The 21096-nt window shown below is 36.8% G+C and overlaps 1 protein-coding gene across 1 annotated transcript in view; it reads left to right on the top strand.

Moving 5' to 3' along the window:
- The window catches only part of Tmx4 (thioredoxin related transmembrane protein 4), a 41211-nt gene extending 29819 nt beyond the window's left edge, over positions 1-11392 (top strand). The window contains exons 7-8 of the mRNA XM_047540467.1: positions 4763-4826; positions 5950-11392. Of these exons, the coding sequence (XP_047396423.1) occupies positions 4763-4826; positions 5950-6314 (429 nt within the window). The 3' untranslated portion in view covers positions 6315-11392. The remainder of the gene's footprint in view (positions 1-4762; positions 4827-5949) is intronic.
- The last annotated feature ends 9704 nt before the right edge of the window (positions 11393-21096 follow it).

Below are 21096 nucleotides of genomic sequence, written 5' to 3'. Positions count from 1 at the left end.
ACACTCATGAAAGAAGAAACAGAGACCTGACTTGAATTGATAGTTTCCAAGAAAACTGAGTTGACTGTGGTTTTTATACATTGTCTACTTGATTAGACTGTGGTGGTGATGAAGCCAAAGTTGTGAATTTGTTCCTTACCTAGATCAAAGATTGTTTTCTTGTTCATATCCTCCAACTGAACCTCTGCTCCTGATAAGCTGCTTATATATACACTCTGGTTTTCCTGAGGTGGATTTTGTAAAGTAATGTGGATAAAAGAACAGTCATTATTGTGGGGGTGGGGGGGGGAAAGATTCAGAGTAAATCACCTTGTTCTTTTTGGACATGAAAATCAGTATCCAGTAGGTATCTCAGCATTTTCTCCCTAGGTGTTTCAGGTGAGAGTTGAAATAATAAATTTGTTTAGTTAATTATATATGCAGCTATAAATGTGTCAGCATATTTTACTCTTTGATACAAATTATTTTTATCTTTCTCTTAACCTGCCCTTGATCAACTTGATTCCATGTTGAATTCTAACAAGTTCTGAAAAGCCTTTTTGCTGTATGGTAATTACATAGCAGCTAACTACTCCGTGGTGAGAATAATTAATGATTACAAAAGTTTTATATTAAAGAGGAAACTTTTAGGTAGGATTGTGTACATTTTTTTTTAATAAGCTTAAATGATTAGCAATTGACTTGATAATAGCCACAACCTGGTCTGACAAATAAATAACTCCAAGGAGACTCTTGGTTTTATTTTTCTAAGAGCAATCTTTATTCACATTGTGGCTTATCTTTGAGATTCACTATTGGTGTTAACTTCAGCGATAGATATGAATCTTAGCAATCTGAATTAATAATTAGGTCCCTGGTGTGTTATATTCTGTTATATTAATTGTATTGCTAGTTAACATGTCCCCACTGCCCTCATTTAAAGGGATTTGACTTTGGATTTAACTAGGATAAACTGTGCTTCTGCCTTGTATTATTTAATGTCAGATTTTTCTAGCAGTGTGAGGCTTTTGTAGGGAACAGTGTGAGGTCCTGGATAATTCAGAGATGGAGATAAAGGAGATGTGGGTTATTGTGAACCTGTTGGAAAACCAATGAAAATTCTCAGCATAAAAAGTTTTAGAATTTTATCTTTGAGGCTAATTTTAAGTCTAAGAAATTGAGTCAGGCCTGCCTATGCATGAGGTTCATTTTGAAACTTAGATTGAAATTACATTACAGGAAGGTTATTGAAAGTCTTGGCCTGAAGAAAGAAGAAGGTTGATTCCAGAGTGTTTAAGTGATTAAGTGAATACTCTGTCATTCCTTTATAAGAAATTGGGAAGATAATGCTATTTTGTAAAATAATCTATTAATCAGAAATAGTAAATATGTCTTTCAAATTGCCTTTTTAAAAATCGTAAAGTTCATAGATTTTTTGCCCTCAGAAATCTTTATTTTTTGTAGTTTTAAATCTTATCTTTGGGAATTAGTTGTACAATTTGAAACAGCTGCATTCTTTCAACTCTTTTGAAATTATATATTCCAGAATGTTTTCAACAACTTCTCAGATTATAGAGGGTGCATTTCTCAATTGTTTTCACCTCTTAGCCACAGAGATATAATGTAGCACACTAGGGAAAAGTGATGTTGCTGCTGAACAGAACCCACTGAGACTGCCTCTGAATGGCCCAGAGAAGCAGCTGCCACACATCTTGCTCACATTCCCAGGGGAATAACACATCTGTTGTGAAGCCAGGATCTAAAGATGAGTAGTTCAGATAGAATAAATCTGAGGTAAAACTGCTGAGCATGGAATTTTCCAAAATAGAAGAATAGGAATTGACTGAGTACTCAAAGGAAAGAACCTTTGAAATGCTCTGTTTCGCCACCCTCTCCCCAGAGAACCTTCAGCCAGCACAGGCTTTGTGACTCACATGCCTTTCTGCTGGACACAATCAGGATTAGAGGCCAGAGCTTCATATATGAGTTTCAGCACTCACTGACACCTCTGCCATTAACAGGCTAAAAGTCAAGCCCCAGCTTTTGCAGACATGTGAACTTGGTCCTGATGACTTTTGAGATGTTCCTTCCTCCTGTGTGTCTTCATAGTAGTAGGAGGGCAAGATACTTTCCATAAGAAGTATTCTCTGTCATCTCTTTATTTAGCTTGACTATTGCATTTATTATTTTTTTCCCTAGTTTTAAAATATGGAAAATGAAAACACATTCACTGATTTGATTTTTGTTTGTTTTCTTGATTGAGCCTAGTGATGGTTGAAGTATTTTACAAAATATTATTTTTCACATGTAAACAAAGGCTTCAGTTTTAGTATCAAGTACATATTTTGCATTTTTAACCAACATTGGAGTGATCTTTAGTTCACAGTCTATAGATCAGATCACTGTAGCAGCATCACATTCTACTGTCAGTGACTGAACCCTGAAGGGTATAGATGGCAAAGTTCTAGAGAAGCAGAAAACCCTGCAGAACATAGACTGTGATGTCTATGTTCTAAAGTCTATGTTCTAAAGTGATGATAGGTCTAAAGTCTTTTCAGTTCAGATTGATCATTCACAGAAAAATAAAAGGCTCAGCTTACTTTCTCCTCTCTTGTAACTATTTCTGTTGATGTATATAGGCCCTATCCAAATTCTGGTGTATAGGTAATTATTTTTCTAGATGCTGATGACCAGTGTCTATTCTGGGACCTTCCACAGAGGAAGGTCTCCAGTGTTAGAATCATTGATGTCACACTCTGTGAAAAAAACTTCATCTTTCAGTGCATCTCTTCATTTTGGAGCAGGGCTACCTGCATCTATTTGGGTACAAGCCAGACCCTGTTAGGGTCATTGTAGAAGATCAAGAGGAAGGTGCCATTTTCCTATCGACTATTTCTAAAATGTTCTCTAGACCAGAAATTAGATCTTGAAGTAAAAGAATCTAATGAAAAGATGACAGGGTTTCCTCCTAGTTTCTGAGAAGGAAGACATAAGGATTATATAGTGTTAGACAAAATAGACCTTAATGATAGGCTAGCCCAAACCTGTCCTTTTGAGCACAAATGAGAAAGTAATTAAGGGACCTAAGGTCATTCAGCTAATGCAAGAAAGACCAATGTGGGACTGGTTCCCTGTGAGTCTTTTTTCTAGTACCAGCCAGTCCTCTAGTATCATAAATGCAAGTTTCTCCCTTGCAGGTATTGTTGGAAATACTTCTATTGTCACTGGAAGATGTTTCTTCATCACTTGTAGTATGTTAGTACTTTGTTCCTCCTGGTGGAAATGAGAAAGGAAAAAAATGTCACTAGAGGCATTATTTCCTAAAAATAGCTAGTGAACATATAAATATCACATTAAAAACATAACCTTAGTCCTAACACACAGAAATGCTTTCTCTTTGCTGTTAAGGGTGTTTTAATGACTTGAAGCTTATTGTTCCCCAACCCACAGAGCCTTCCTGAAACCCATTACCTCACCTCATGGGTCTCCTGAACCTGGCACTCGTGACTTTCTCAGGATCCAGGAGCCTCAGGAATCCCAATAGGTGCACCTTAGAGCAGCTAGGTAGTGAATGTTTCCCATGCTGCCCTGGCCTTAATGCCTTGATCCTTCTCTACCTCATACCTGGTGAATTCTCTTTATCTCTTAAGTATCATAGTTCTTTATTGATTGTTTGTATGAGACTCGTTTTCCATACACTTGCAGTTTTTACCTCTTTGCCACACACTCCCCAGATGTTAACATGCATGGTGCCTTGAACCTAATGAATCAAATATCTAGCAAAGTAGTAAATGAATATATGCATAGTAAAAATCCTAACACAAAGTAGAGTATTCATATGATGTTTATAAAATTGAATCAAAATGACTATGAATTTGACTTATTTAAAATTTTAGAGCACATGTAGAACAGCATACATAGCACTCTTCCTGTTTTTAAAGACTGGGCAATTATTCAGAGAGAAGTTGTAGTCTAAGCATTAGATATAAGAAGAAATGTATAGCCTTCTAAATGGGCAGCTTCCTCCATCCTTGGATCTGTTTGTGTTGTGCTGTAAGGGGAGGGAAAAGTTGTATGTGGAAGGTGTCTCCCAACTTGTTCTGTCAACAGCAGACTCTGCCTTGTTGGATGTAGTCATTCATATCATCAGTTATGGCCCATTGCTGGTCCCTGGCCATGGCACATGGATCCAGCCCTTAAGGAGCTTGTAGTTTATCAAGGAAAAAGACATGCTTATTATGGTAGAAAGTAACTTATGCTTCAGTTAAGGTCAGAGATGAAACTAGTGCATCACTGCCTAAAATAAGATTTAGTTTACATTTTTGAGAAGTTTTCACACAGTTTATCTGTAGAAATTCCTTATGATATTCCTAAGAATTCCAGACCCTTAAATGTTCTTCCACAAAATCAAGGGTTACCCATTAGCGTGGGGCAGCTCAAATACAGAGTGGTTTGTTTGTTTGAAATAGCGTTTTTAAGGAGACCATTTTAGACTTAGCTAGTAGAGCCTGTTTTCTTATACCTGTTTGATTCATCTATTTATAGTGGACTCTCTTTAAGCTTTTGGCGTTGTGGCCCTTGTTCTAAATTTTAAGTATTTTCTTATGTTATATCACATTTGAAAGTAGGAAATTCTTAATTATATCCTTATCTTTTTGTAGATTTTGATCAGCTGTTAATTATTTGACTAAGAATATCTGGTTATATAGGAGCAAGGCCTAATTTTGACACCCTTTGGTAATAGCTGTCCTATGTACTTACTATAAAATCACTTTTCCTCCAGGTCTTGGTGATAATATCAGAATGTTTCTATGTGCCACTTCCAAGGAATTTATCTGAACATTCTGGTAAGTCTGAAAAGTTCATGTGGTAGAGTATGTTTGGAACTTTGTGGTGTTCTATGATTTGGAATTCCCTTTTGTGCTCTTAGAGATAGTGGGTTTCACCCTGATTTGTTAGGTGAACAAAATATTGCCATTGCCAATTTTCTTAAAATATGTTCTCTGGATGTGTTTGAAAATAAAAAATCCTTTTTTCCCTTCTCAAGTTGGAGAATATTTCATATTGGTAATTGCTTTTTTCCTTTAGGTTTGTGCCCTTTATTAATCAGTGGACACCTTTTAGGAATGAGAGAAACTCACTTTTATTGTCTACTGTATGTTACTGTCCTTTAAGGAAGTCTCCCTGAATCCTTGTGTTGGTCCACACTACTTTTGGAATTAAGTGGCTCTGGATTTGAATGTCTTTATTCATGGCTGTTTTTGAGACTTTGCATAAAGACTTTGTAATTTTTGAATTTTATTTGGAGTTTAAATAAATTTGTATTTTCATTCATGAAATTTTTGAGGCTTTGAGACTTCATAGATAGTTGAATAATATATGTTATCCTTAGAATTCTTAAATATAACAGAAAACCAAAATAAAGCATCTTCAGGGGGAACATGAATATTTATTAGCTCACTTATCTGTAAAGTCCAAGGGTGTTCTGGCATCATGCCCAGCCTGAGTGATGTTGGGTTTCTGTTTCCCTGGTGCTCATTTAGTGGCTGTTGGTAGTCCCAACTGACATCCACAGTTTAACCAGTGATAAAGAAACAGGATGGCCTTTCTTCCTGACTCTGACCCAAACTCCTGGGGATTTTTCTGATTGGTTCAGCTCAAGTCACATTTCTGAACCAATTGCTATGACCAGTGGGCCACTGACCCTTCTAAAAGCTACAAAATACAGAACATGAAGGAACATTTGCCTTCTGTGCCCACATGCTCTGTCAAAGTCAACACAGAGACTGAAGGCTCTGAAGAGGGAAGGAGAAGCCCTGGGTAGGGACTAGCATGCCTAGCAAAGAATTGTTCTGTATGTGACATGAAAAGCTTCAAGGTGGATAAAGCTGTCACTTCACCTGTTTTTTTCATTTCATAGCTAAATACCATCATTTATTTGTAGGACATTTTTCTCTCTTCTCTCCACAGAGCAGAATCGGAAGTCTGAGGACGCTCACAGGGCTGAACAGTTGCAGGATGCAGAGGAGGAAAAAGATGATTCAAATGAAGAAGAAAACAAGGACAGCCTTGTAGATGATGAAGAAGAGAAAGAAGACCTGGGCGATGAGGATGAAGCAGAGGAGGAAGAGGAAGAAGACAATCTGACAGGTGGTGTGGATGAGGCGAGAAGTGAAGTCAATGACCAAGGGCCCCTGAGAGAGGGCACTGTGACCCAGGAAGAACCTGAGGAGGCTGAAGAAGACATCCCTGAGCAGCCCCATTCAGCTGACACAGAGGTGGCAGAAGACTCACTGAGGCAGCGCAAGAGTCAGAATGTCAGTAAGGGGCCATAGACAGGATCAGTGATGCAGTTTCCAACAGTGCAGGCCAAAAGAAAATGTCATCTTCCCTCTGGTTTGCCGTTTAAACCAAATCCTTAATTTTTCCTGACTGAGCAAGATTCTCCCTTAAACGATGATCTCTAGTGGTATGGTGTCATAGGTGTAGGCCTCATGTACCCTAAGGACAATCTTTTCGGTCGTGACAATCAGGAGACAAAAACAACATGGTGTTAAGATCTGTTTGGGGGACTTGAATGGGAACAAGTTCATTTACTTGGGGCTAGAGAGTCTTAACCAGAAGAGGCAAACCCCAACCCTCATTAGTACCTTCTAGAGCAAAAGCTACAGATCCATAAAATGAAGGCAAAGCAGCCTTTACTTCTGAACATCCTCAAAGAATAGCAGAAGTCTTGCTTCCTTTCATGTGTTAACTATTTATTTTGTGAAACTAAGAAACATCAGGTACCACAGTGCACAATACTTGTTTAGAGATAGAAATTGAGAGGGCCCTGGATACAGTTTTAGAAAAGAACTTGGAAATATGCCAGCTCTCTACTCCTTTGTTATACTTTATTTCTCATTTTTAATTTCTTCAGTTTTTCCACTATGAGCCTACAGATTCCCCACACTCTTCACAATTATTTCTCAGTGAGTGAACTCAGCAGCCAGGTCTACTTCCACCATGTTTATTGTCCTTGAAGGTTCAGATAATCAGTAACCACAACCCATAAAGCCCTGACTGCCAAGTATCTCAAATGAAATGTTGTAACCTTTGGAATTTGAAAAGGAAGTAGGGATTTTACAGGATAGATTTTAAAACATTTTTTGGGCCAACCTGTAGTACTTTTCTTTTTTCAAAAAGTTTCTTTAGCAATGCTTTTTATTTTTTTGAAGCCAGAAGTGATCTAAGCCCTGCCAGTACAAGGTAGCCTTGTGAAGAAAACTTGAATACTGTGTCGTTTTGTTTCCATCTCAGGGGGTTCCCTGGCTCTTGAAACACTTTAATAATAACTGGAAAACCATTTCTAGTTTTCCTTCACTGATGTGCTTTTGGTGAAAAAATTAATGAAAGTCAATATCAGGAAGTGAAAGATTTGATTTTGTTTCCATCTTCCTTAATCTTCTAGAGAATTGTATCTTTGTAAATCTCTCACTACTCAATCTACTGTAAGTACCCAGGGAACCCAGTTTCTCTTAAAAATCCATCCATCTACTTCTCTCTTACCTGATTTATGTCTTAGAATAAATTCATAAAATTAGATTCCAAGCATATGAAAGATGCTTAAAGTCAATCTTATACCCCTTGGGTCCAGACAGAATAATGAACACAGGTTTATGAAATTCAAAAAGTTTCTGTCATCTTTAAAAAGGAAATGCAGTGTATTTCTGTCTGACTGTTTAGATAACCCTTGCCTTGTATTAACTGTGAACACGGGGTTCACTGGTGGGGGAGGTTCTGAAACTCTTTGCCCTCCTGTGGTTGATTGAGGCTGCTGCAAACCTTGCACAAAGAAGGTTTTTATTCTGATAATTGATTTTCAGAGATGGTTATTTTTCATCTTTCCAACTCAGCTCACAGTCTCCTCCCCTACTATTTTGAAGTTGTTAAAAGTAGCTGGTACTTGTGCTCTTCAGACCATCACAGAAGTAATATACTGGGAGGGAGAACTTTGTCCTGACCTGTGCCTATTTTCTCCCCTCCCTCCAGTTCCTGCCCCTCTGATACACCTTCACCCAAAGTACCATGGTTCTTATGGGGGCAGTTCCCACTCCCTGACACCAGGATGCTTTTCTGGATCCTCTCAAACTAGGCTGTGCCTGTCCTTCTGTCACTGGATTAGGTTCTTTTACAATCAACTGAAGCAAAGATCTCAAAGAATAGTGAGTTCAAGTTCAGAGTTATGAAATAAGAAAAGTTTCATAGTTTGGCTCTTCTATATAATGCCCATCCCCAAGTAGAATTTTTTTTTTTTTTAAGTGGAATATTTAACTAGAGGGAAAGACATGAGGAAGGAAACACAACCTTGTTTTTTGTTGTTATTTTTTTAAAGTGTAAGCCCAATTTATAGCTGGACCCCAAATAAAATCTAATTACATAATAAGAAAACATATATTTTCTTTTTAAAAAATGGAGAGTGGGAAGAAAAACATTTTGGAAAGAGGATCCAGTAAAAATTTAAGTATCTGTCTGTAGGAACCAGTTTTCCTGCTTTTCCCTTTTTTAACCTCCTGGCAAAAGATAGCTTTTCTAGTAAACGGCCCGATAGGTACACATCTAATTTATTATCTTTCTGCTTAAATTTCGAGGTTTGTTTTTCAATACTTAATATAAAACAAAAGAAAAACATCAACCCAATCTTAAAATTAGATCAGCATTTCAATTGAACTTTGTGGATTTTTCCTATAGATAATATATTTAATCCAGGAATTAAATGCATGGAAAACATAATTTTGGCTTAAAAAAACTTAGTCATTTGTTATTGGTTATTTAATTACACAATAGTATTTTATGTTAATTCAAATTAAGAGAATGAAGTAAAAGTAATGATTGTGGAGTTCCAGTATATAGCACCTTATGTGCAGGTAGTTGGAGCAGGGTGCCTTGTCACTGATTAGAAGGAATATGCGAAACTTCTAGTTACCCTTTTGTTGATTTATTATTCATCTGCTAGAGCTGCTAAAACAAGCCCACTTGCTTAGAGATCTCATTGAAGCAATGACAGGCAATGCCACTTTCTTTCCCTTTGAAGTATGATAATTGAATGGGTGAGGAGGGACAGTCCTGTTCAATTCACAGGGCATTGCACTGTGTGGCACATACTTGCAACCTCATTTTGTGAATATGATCCCTGTTAGCTAAAAATAACTACACATAACTACCTATAAAAAGTAAATAGGCTTTAGACAGGTTGGCTTTTGACAGCTATGAAAGCCACATTTTGATTTTTTATGACCCCAAACCCTGTTGATAATTTGGAGTTTGTTACATGATTTGAGTGCATGTAAGTTTGCAGACCTACATCCTGTACCTCCTTTGGGGTAGATGATAAAAATGCTATATAAGGGAAAACTTGTCCCCTGACTTTATTAGCAAGTCTTTTGGGACTTGAGCTGGTTATGTTGCTTTACAGGATGGGAAACATTAAAGGATCCAAAGTAAAATATAAAGGTAGAAAAGGGTAAATTTCAGTGTAAAATCTTCAGCATGAAGTGAGAGAAAGAAGGGGTGCTGGTGCTTTTCATAGTGTTTAGCAGTAGGTCCTTCATCTCAGTGTTGCAGTGTTATTTCTTCCAGTATTATATGTGTATGGTGAACCCATCCTGTCGAATATATCAACGTTTTGGACGGTGTTCATGTAAATCTTTTGTGCCAACAAAAAAGTTCTTCTTGTGTAGTATCTCTTTACCTCAGTCTTACATTTTGATTCTCTTGAGAAGATTATAGCTTGTCTTGCAGAAGCCAAAAGTAGAGTCATCAAATCTGATGAAACCTGATGGGGCTGTTGAGAACAGCTTTCTGGAAGCAGCAGAGGTTCCGTTGAAACTTTGAAAGCTTCAGCCCAGGACATGGCCTTCAGATGGCTTATTCTCAGTAAAGTTTTATGTAGACTGTGATGCTATATATATGTGACATGTAAAACTATGACATGTTTTCAGTATAGTTAGATCATATTTGTTAGTAGATGCCTTCTTTGTGGAAATGCATTTTTTATACTAAATACACTGCTTATTTGTACTGTCATGCATTACAAATTTGTTATGTATATTCTCTGTAATAGTCTTGATTATTTAGCCCTGTTTAGTTTTCTCTTTATCCATGTGTTCTTTACTTCCTTAAAAAGCATCTTTGGCAAGTGAAAAGAGAAATCAAGATATTGTTTCATGCAGTACATTGCCTGAATTATAGATCATCTGATCACAGAATTGTATATAATTCTTGATCCTATATGGTTTCATTTTATTGTAAATTTCCATTTATGTCAAAACCCACGTGATGACTACATAGAAGCAAAATGGTGTATTGCTTTTCATATAAGTATTTTCACAAAAACCATTTGCCTAGGCAGTTAAAAATATTACTTTGTTAAAAAAAAATTGCCTGTGTTTGTTATCTGTCTGTTCATTCCCCACCTCTCCCTCTCCGACTTGGTAAAACCCAAATTGTGAGCCCTTTAGCTGCTCAAGGACAAGTTCAGTGGTCCAAGAGCTCCTCCTCATCATAGCCAATTGTATTGCCTGTACCAAATCATTGCACTCACCTCCCAGGTTCACTTTGTCCTGAGGTCTGGGGGTGACAGGACTGGAGCCGATGGCAAATGATGCTGCTCTTCTTCCAAGACACTGTGAACTGACCTGGTCTCCTAAATAAGACATTTGGAAAACTCTATTCTACACTTGGCTCTCTCATCATTATTTCAGTGGAAAAGCACAAAGGAGGGGAGACAATTTTTTAACACTTTCAGATCCTGATGTAAAGGAAGATTTGATTTTTCTCTTGGAAGATGGTAGTAGGATATGTAGTAAAGTTATTAGATTGGTGTGCCTCTAAGTCCCTCCCTCAGAGTAACTAACTCTTAATCTTATTTGCTCATACAGAGAAATATGTCTGGTAGCTTTGTCTCAATCTATATAAAGTTAGTTATCCTTGGTAGATTCTTTGCTAAACCAGCAAGATAGATTTTGGCCCTTATTTTCTTTTTGATGAGAAAGTGATGAATTCAGTTTCTCACTAGTCTTTACATCAGTGTTTTCTCCTATTTCAATATCTGATACCCTACAGTAATTTGTAGACTTAAGTATTTCTAAATGTGATTCTGGTTAGTTGACATTTGATTAATCATGTTAACTTAAACATTATCCTTTGGAAAATCTTCATCAGAATTCATTGTGTACTACTGTCACTAATGGAGCCCTTTTCTAAAATTATTTGTTGTAGTTACTTAGGTAGAGGCCATAGGATAGAGAATATTTGTGTCCCAGGACAATCTTCTGTGTTTACAAAATTACTGAGCTGTTATTCTATGGGATTGCTCTTCAAACAACTTCTCTATGCATAGGTTCTGAGCATGAATCTCAGTCTAATAAATAGCATCAAAAACCAGCAGCTTATAAGTTGACTACTCGCTTTTAATTATTTTGACTAATATTATTGTACAAGGTATTCTAATACTTTCCATATCCTTGACTGTCCATAGACGGGAAGCCTCTCTCTACTGGTGGGAAGTATCATACTACTGCAGTTGTGGTGAGAACCAGGTGTAGAATGGAGTTTTCCAAATGTATAAGTTAGGAGGCTAGGTCAGTCCATATATAATACTATGGGCCAAACCATGGGATTATAATTTTGGCATCAAGACATTTGACCCTTATTTCAGAGTCTTCGTTCTATAGACTCTGGAAAAGTAGAAATTACCTTCTAACAGAGCCAATCACCTTTAAAGGTCATGAAGTAAGATTTTTTTTTTTTAACATAGATCAACAGTATTGACATTTGCTTTAAAACTGTAGGTCAGCTTTTATGCTATAGTAGGAAGATAAGCCCCTGTCTTGTGATTCAAGTCAAGTAAATGACTTCAAGAAATCAGTTCATGGCTATTCTTGGGCTAGGAAAAATGTCTCATTTATAAAATGCATAAAATGATGATTTATAGCTCAACCCAAGGAGAGATTTTTATGTATGGTATGTCAAAAAGAGTTTTTGATCAAAGGAATTTTTTAAATGTCCTCTAATAAGCTAATAATGTAAATCTTCAAAGAGGAGTTGTCTCCAGCATTTCTAAAACATACTTTTCAAGAAACATGGTGGAAAAACATTTGAAAGCTCACTACAGAAGCTAGAAATCTTGACTAAAATATAACTGATATCTCTTTAAAGGCAGAGTTGATTTCAAAAGAATATGAAGCTGAAAATTTACTGTGAAGCAAATAAATATGAACTAGTTCTAGTACTATATCCCAGTGATGGTGATAATGGTGGTGGAAAGCTACCGCCCTAGGAAATCACGAAGTATGTGTTTTATTGGCCACATAGGTATAGGATAAAAAGTTTTGGCTGTCACAAGGTGGGATATTGGAGTTCAAATAATATCCCATCTATATACTTAAGACAAAGAGTCTCTTCACTAGCACGTGAGGACTAAGAAAGCATCTCTCAGCCTGGTGTATGTGTTAAAACACAATAGGCTTCTCTAAGAAATTGTAATCTTGAGTCTGACCTTACAAAACCTGGAGTTTGAGCTTCACTAGTTTTCATAATCTCAAAACCAAGAAATTATAAGGCTAATGGAATAGCAAGTGAGTCATACTGGTGAAAGCAAGCACAAAACTAATCTTTAAAACATCCTCAACCTGGCTTAAAGATGCCCATAGGAAAAACCCCCATTTAAGATGAATTCACTGTGCTGGGCACAGTGGCACACCTTCAGTCCCAGCTCATTGAGAGTTCAAAGCCAGCCTCAGCAAAAGTGAGGCACTGAGCAACTCAGTGAGACCCTGTCTCTAAATAAAACACAAAATAGGGTTGGGGATGTGGCCCAGTCACTGAGTGCCCATGAGTTCAATACCTGGTACTCCCCTGCCGCAAAAAAGATGAATTCACAATCCAAAATTACTCTGTTACCTTTTCATCTCTGTGACCAAAATAGCTAACAAGAGAAATTTAGAAAAGTAAAGATGTTTTTTGTTTATGGTTTTAAATGTTTTGGTCAATTGTAGGCTGCCCCCAATGCTTTGGACCCGAGCTGAGGAAACACAGTGGTTGGGGCAGGGCAAGGTATAATCCCCCAAAGGAATACCCCCAGGAACCAACATCTTCCAACCATGCTCTATCTGCCTACAATTTTTACCACCACCCAGTGGTCAGACCATCAGTGGATTAATATACTGATGAGGTCAGAGCCTTAACAATCCAATCAATTCCCAAAAGCATCACCTCTAAACATTGCTTCATTGGGATGCAAGCCTTCGATATATGAGTCTTTGAGGACACTTTGTATCCAGAGCATAATGATTACAAATCACACAAGGAAGCTAGTCATCAGACAGCAGGGTTAGGCTTGTCTAAATCCTGGAGATAAAATTCTTAAATAGAAACTTTATAGTTTAAAAAAATTAGAAACATGAAAGGAGTATGAATTATAAAAAAGTACTTTTTTCTCAAGATAATGTATTTGAGCTTCATTTATCCTGTATATATTGGTTCAGTACTTTATTATATTATTACATTATACTATTATATTACACATCACTTCTATTTTTAGAGGTATACAATGTTTCTGTGTAACTGGTCCTTTGAACATTTTGACTGTGAGACATTCCCTGGCTTATGTTATTAATCACCTTTGGGAGAGATAGCATTAGAAATATATTCCTCAGGACTTTCTGAGATTTGTTTTGAATCACCAGAAACCAAGATATATTTCCCTAACAGGTAACTGAAAATAGACACTGGAGCAGGTCTTCCTGGGGTCCACTGTTTGCCCTGAGTCTGAACTTAAGCAAGTTACCTAAATTTTCTGTGTCTCATATTTACAATGGTGATAGGAGACTTCCACATCTATTAATCAGGAGGAGAGGATTTTACCTAACTTTCAATGAGGAGAACTAGACAAACTGCTTTAAAAACAGTATAAGTATATATGTATAAGTTATATATTATTACATAATTTTATATGACATCACCCCAGGATCTAGGGATGTTCTTGGCATTTGGGGCTATTTTTCTCCTGAGGGTATTCGCTGTTTCTAAGAGGAACGATGGAGGTGTGTTGATCAACTTAGTGATGATTTTGAGTGTATCCTGGCTGAAGAGACAGGTATTGGTTAAGAGTGGAAGGACTTATGAAGCCCTCTCCTTTGGATTGTGTCTTTGAAAACAAATTATATTAAGAATAAGGATGAGCCCAGAAGTAAACATATCTACTCAGAGATTAAAACAACTTTTTTTTATCTATCAAACTCCTGAAATCAGAATAAAATGATCTTGGAAGCAAGTGTAAATATTGGGAGGAAGCTAATTGGTGATGATTGTGTTCTTAGGTTGAATGATGGTTCTCTTTTTTTTAATTTTGCAATGAGGTAGGATTCCATGGTCTAAATTCTGAGACTCATGTAGCCCTGTCTTTGTGGATTATTGCATTCAAAGGACTATAATCCAGCAATCAAAAGTATAAATGAATTTCTAAGTATTCTTGTCATTCTCTTTTACTGCCTGAAGCTATTCATTCCCCAAACTAGTATGTTGCCTCATTTCATTTTTATTCTGTTCCTAAAAATTCCTTATGGTGTCCTCTTGAGTGTCAGCACCATTTGTTTTCTTCCCCTAAACACTTTCCTCTTACCACTAGCTCTGTACTTTCTAGAGAGGAAGATCCTCTCTCCACAGATCCTTTCTGACGTAGATATACCATCTGTTTCTAAGTTTTTTTTCACTGTACAACTAAACTGTGGATCTTAGGAAAGTAGTAAATTTCAAAGACCATGGCCAGAATTCTCCATGATTGAGAGAGGAAGAGGGTAGGAGACCTTCCATATCCATGTGTCCAAAGGACTTGTGCCCTTGTACCTATTACACTTTCCATCTGTCACCCCTCACCTGACTTCTTCAGTTTATGCTGGCCAGATCAGAATTCCTGCCAGGCTTCTATCACAGAAAGAGCTTTTAGACTTAGTTCCCTCTGCCAAAATTCATCTTTGTCTTCTCCACAAACATTGTAGGCAGAGAATGGAAAACTTCCAGAAGGCCTACTTACCAGATTTAGTATTTAATCATATTCATACCTTCTCCCCATTCAGAGAATCTGCAGTCTCCTTCAGTCCCTATTCCTTATATAAGGAAAGTTGATATGAATTTTAAACACCCTCATGGTGGAGGCTACTCTGGAAACTTCTCTACAAAAGAAGCAAGTGTTGGGCACTTCCGGCCTCCAAATGTGGCTGGGCAGGTTGGGGATAATCCTCATATGGACTCAACCATGTTGGATTCTTTCAGATCTCTCACCATAGGAAACCAATTTGAACCCCAATCAAATTGGATTGGGGTCAATTCTCCAAGAAGAACTGTATTGGTGGAGACCCTGAGGGATTTGGGCCTTGTTTATGCTTACCTAAGAACTCAATAAGATGGAGTATGCTTGCTATCACTCCCAGTTCCCTAAATCTACTCAAGAAATGTAATATGGGCCCCATGAGATGACCCTTCAGGTTGTGATCCATTCTTTTGCCTCCTCAGGTTGGTCAGCTACTTCAGGGCTAAAAAAGTTTATTTCTTGCTCTGGGATTAAAAATGTAGCAAATTGTGGTTCACTTACCTATCTACTCCAGCCAGGGGATTGGCCAAGGCTCAAGTACTTCAGGCAGACATTCCACCTTAGGAATTCTCCCAGCCACATATGAGCACACCCTATCCACCAACCATGACATTAATTTCAGCCACTTTGGTTGTACCTGCATAAGTCACCTTTGGAGTAGGGTGGTAGGTGCTGCACCTCTTTATTTTTGTGTTTGCATCTTTGTATCACTTTAGTGGAATGCTCAAATCACAACTCAAGGCTTTTTTTATTTGGACCTTCATTGGCATATTTTTTCCACAAATTTCTCAAGTTTCTGGGAGCTATTAGCCTGTTCTGACTGTTCCAAAGTTGGTTTGAAGTTCACTTCCATGGCAGAAGCCAGATCTCTTTGGAATGAAACCATTCACCACCAATGGAGCAAGACAGCAGCTTTTGACTGTTCCAAGGGGGATTGACGTAGGCTGTTTTTCTTTGTTAAGAGAGTGATATAATTTCTTAAAAAACCAGATGGCTATTGAAGCTGTCTCAAAGATAATATCCAGTTTGCAATTTTACAGGGAAGTTTTGCTTCTGAAAAGAATCTCGAGTTTACTATATCATATTTGCTCCTTAAATCTGATTTTCAGATTGGAGCCATGCATTTCCCTACCCCCACCCCACAACCAAATCAGTTTTCATATTATCAAAGCCTCAAACACATTGCTCTGGCTTTCTGGAGTTATTTCAAAAAACCATTCTTCTGTTCCCACTTCTTTATTCCATTGTTCCACCCATTTGGCTTTCATACCAAATATGCACTATTGATTTGAGTAATCATTTAATCCAAGGTGTGGTAGGTATCATAAACCTGAAGACCTGTAGATTCACTGCCAAAATATAGTGACCTACATAGTCCAGTATTTGCAGTTAACAAAACTCAGAACCACAAATCATTATTTTTATCTCGAAATAATTTTAGAATTTTAGTAGAGTCCAATTTGTTATCTAGATTAACATATCTTAAAAGCTCCACACATTTCTTTCATTCTCTTACTTTCTCCTAAACAGGTCTAAGTACAGGTCTATCTCCTTTACTGCTGATAAAATTGTTGCCTGTTTTTGACTATAGTTTTGCCCACCACCTCCCCACTCTGTCTGAGTTGAATGCTTTGGGTCCTCAATCTAAACCTAGAAATAAAATAATTGTTTTTCCTTCTTTCTCTAACATTTACCTATAAGAAGTACTACATTTGAGTGAAAGATGTTAGAGCAACTTCCTATTAGTGATATTAATTCCATTAAGTTCTTCCTGTCTGCTCAGAAGTAAGTTAACCTTCAGGATTTCAGGATGTAGACAAGAAGATTTCATATTTACTGTTCCAGCATGGGAATAAATTTTCCTTCTACCTCACTTCCTCTTTCCATGTCATCATTACAAAGTACCCAAAGAGTGTGTGTGTGTGATAGTTAATGTATTTTTCCTGTATGAATTTAATATGTAAAAATCTCCCCAGGGTTGGGGGTTACTTTCCTTGAGTACACCTCTGTCTACTCAAGGAAAGAGTCTCCAAAGAATGTGCTATTAATTAGTTTTCTTTTACAAAAATAGCTTAGGTCCATGAGAAGTTAGAACTTGGTCTCATTATAAAATTTGCAAAAATATGACTTATTTTAGAACTACAACTTAGCTAGTTTAGTTAAAATTCAATGAAGACTTTTCTAACATAACTTAGTGAACACGGAAAAGTGAGAATTTCTTGTAAAAATTTCTAAAGCATACATTGCTATGTCATTTGACAAAAGGGAAAGCAGTCAGACTGTAAGTCTGCAATATGTTTCAATTTACAGTAACCACCCTGAAAGAATGATTTGGAAAGACTTATTTCTGACTCCTGAACCAACTCAATCTTCTCTGCTACAAACATAACTATAATATTTACAGATATGTTATTCTATAGTATTACACACAATTGTAAAATCCTTCAAAACAGATTCATAAATTACTTTTAAATTCAAAGATAATATTTTAATGATAGATGAAAATGAATACTTTGAAGTTTTGTGTTATAATGAGTCTTTTGAAAGTTACTACTTAATGGTTTTCCTGAGAGTGTAGTACCTACTAAGGATACTGTCCCTTGAAATAAATTTTGAGAACATTCTGACTGTAGTTGGAGAGGTTTGGTTTAGATCCTTGTGTTTGGTTAGAGTGCCCTATAAAGTGGTATGAACATTACTTTTGAGTCAGAAACTTCAGGGTCCAGTTTGATTCACACACTACTTGTGAAGTAATAAGCAAGTCATTTCACCTTTATATCTACAGTCTAAATTAACGTGACTTTATTATTCCACTGTCTTCATCAACATGACTTTCTTTTCCAGGAAAATAAAAGTGACAAATATCAATGTTCTATCCAGGGACCTTCAAAAAGACCCACCAGACTCTTCAATAGAAAACACAGTAGTTTACATGTCTTTTTGCCTTACTATGTTCTCTGATCCTGTACAATTGCATCATGATCTTTACCCACTCCTAACCATGCCTCCAGTCACTCCAAATTTCAATAAATATTCCAATTATTCCATCTTTCCTCTGATATGCAATTAAGACTTCTTTGAGGTAGCATTCTGCCATACCATAGTAAGAAAGAAGCTTGACTTTGTCTTACTAAAAATTGTTTTGGAGATATTCTGGGCACCAACAAAACATGTGGGTCTTAGTTTTTTTTACTTGATGCTATTGTTGGACTACATCAGTATTATTCAACTGTGGTTTTATATTAGAATAACTTGACTTTTAGAACAAAGCCCAGACAAATTATTTCAGAATGCTTCAGACAAAGGGGACTCTGAGGACATGATGTGCACAGTCATCCTTACAAGGGTTCAGAGTTTGGTTTAAATACTGGGCTGTTGGTATGTTTTGAAGTTAATAAAAATTTGTGAATAAGAAGTCCTGTACTTTTTACACGAGGTCCTGCAAGTTATGAAACTGGTCCTTGCCATTAGGAAATAAAGCCATGAGCATTTTAAGTTTCTTCAAGTGGTTTTAATGTATAGCCAGAGTTAAGGAACACAGGACTAGTACTTCCCCTGAACTATAAAACACAAAAATAATAACCATTGATAAGTATAGAGTGATTGTACAAAGCCCTTTACACTTCATACAAAGTGCTTTATACTTTATACAATCATGAACCTAACAGATAAGACATGAGCTAAAAAGTTTTATTATAAAACCTCCCTCTAAAGTATGATTACATTCCTCTGTTAAGTGAATTCATTAAGCAAATTTCTGTTGACTGCATCTGTATTTATTTGCTATTGCTGCTAAAACCAACTGACCATAAACTTAGTAGCTTAACACAGACATTTATTAGCTTATAGTTGTGGGTCAGAAATGATGGGTCTAAAATCAAAGTGTCTGCAGATCATGTGACTTCTGGAGCTTGATGGCAGAATCCATTCCTTGTCTCTCTCAACTTCTAAAGGCTGCCAGAATTCTGTCTCCTCCTTATCATTTTCAGCTTCATCATCAGATTACCACTTACATAGTTACCTCTTTCTTATAAAAACATTTGTGATTACATTTGAGGACCACCCACATAATTAGAGATAATATCCCCATTGTGAGATCTCTAATCTCATCTGCCAAGTCCCTTTGCCACTGAAGGTAACATTCAACATTATTCAGTCCACCATAGCATCCTGTAAGCCACACTCAGTTCAACACTGGAAAGTCAACTGTGAAAGAGAGATGAACCTTGATTTCAAGGAGTCAAAGTTTTAGTATGGGGTAATGGCAATAATAGTTGCAAAAATAGATGTGTTATAATTTCAGGTTTCATATATGTCATTAATAAAGCAGGAGATGGGGCAGGTCTCTGGAAGGAGGATACAGTTTTAAATAGGGTGGTTAAGGAAGGGTGCCATTTCAACCGTATTTGAATAATGAGTCAGTCATAGAAAGATCTAGAAAATAGGTGTTTCTCAGAGTAGGGAGAGCAATCATGAAGTCTTTGAAGCTAGAATAAGTTTGATATAGTCTAGCAAAAATAAGCAAAAGGGACAATAGTTAGAGATGGATGCAGTATGTGTATGTGTGTGATAAAAAAGGAAAGACTAACACATGAAAATCACCAGAAGGAAATGTGGGTTTTATTCTAAGTGTGATGAAAAGCCATTGGAAGGCTGAAAACAGGGAGAAACATGATTTGACTTAGGTTCTTAAGTTTGTCATCTGGTTAACACTTCCAGAGAGAGAGTGTGGTGGCTGGGGCCTGGATGGTTAACATACATGTGTGGTTTAATGGTGGGAATTGGTATATAAGTTAATGCTGCTGGACAAGTTGTGGGCAGTGAAAGAAAGGGAAAGTGAAGAATTAGTAATGCTTCCTAGGTTTTGTCATGAGCAAGTCTCAGTGGTCACGCAAGGTTAAACTACTCCTATGGACTGATTGATTGTGTTAGTTTGCATTTCCAACAGATGAGTCTAAGTTATTAGTTGTAAAACTGCTCAAAGACAATGAGAGACTAGAGTCAAATAACCTGGGAGTCTGCGATCTCAATAATCATAATTTTTCACTGAAGGAAATTTTTGTTCCTACATGTAGATACGTTCTGTGAAAGAACATTTATTAATGATCCACAAAACCCAGTTTGGGAAACTTCTTTAGAAGTTGCTGCCTTCCTGCACATGTGCCAATCAAGGGAGATGGAAAAAGGCAACACAAAGATTATGTGTCTCACTAGTGGACTTGAATTCCAGGTACTGCTCATTTTAAATGTATCCAAACATTTTGAGAACTTACATATCCTCTATGGGCAGGAATTATTTAATGTTATTAAATGTTGATTTTCTGCCCCAGTAGGTACTGACTCCAGAATGGAAGAATCATAAAAACACATTTCATTTCTGTTTAGAAATATTGGTTAAAATAAATAACCTGCCTGTATGACCATAATTTTTAAGTCTATCATTTTATATTTCCTGTGCTTTTTGAACCTGACTATCCATTGAGAAATTGCTTCCTGCACATTGGAAATGATGCCATTTTCTTTCTGGAAAATGTTGATGTCTATCAATAGTGAAATCTCATTAAAAGACACTTTCCTGTTACTGAGAGCTGAAAAAGTAGAATAATTGGTATGATCCTTATCCACATGATTTCTGGAAAATCCTATTAAGATAAAAGGGCAGAGAGTTGTGAGCTGGCTTGTTTCCCAAAGTTGTCTAACTGTGGTCTCATTGAGGATATGAATGTAAAGACTAGGAGAGGAGAAAATGTTATAAGCCTGTATGTTAAGGTCATGGGAGAAAATACCAAAGACAATGTATAGTTATTTTCAAAGGTGTCATGAGAAGTTGAAGGGGACAATTACTTTAGATAATCATTTGAAAACTATTTGATACAGAAGTCTAATTTTTCTTTCTGTGGCAAATTCACCATATTCTTTTTAACCTTTCAGAAAACCTACCTTTGTGTGTGATTTTTCTTTCTCTGATGAAACAGGAGTCCAATAGG

This window comes from Sciurus carolinensis, chromosome 2 (assembly GCF_902686445.1).
Source record: "Sciurus carolinensis chromosome 2, mSciCar1.2, whole genome shotgun sequence".
In the NCBI taxonomy this organism is placed as follows: Eukaryota; Metazoa; Chordata; class Mammalia; order Rodentia; family Sciuridae; genus Sciurus; species Sciurus carolinensis.
This window is presented reverse-complemented; position numbering and strand designations above follow the sequence as displayed.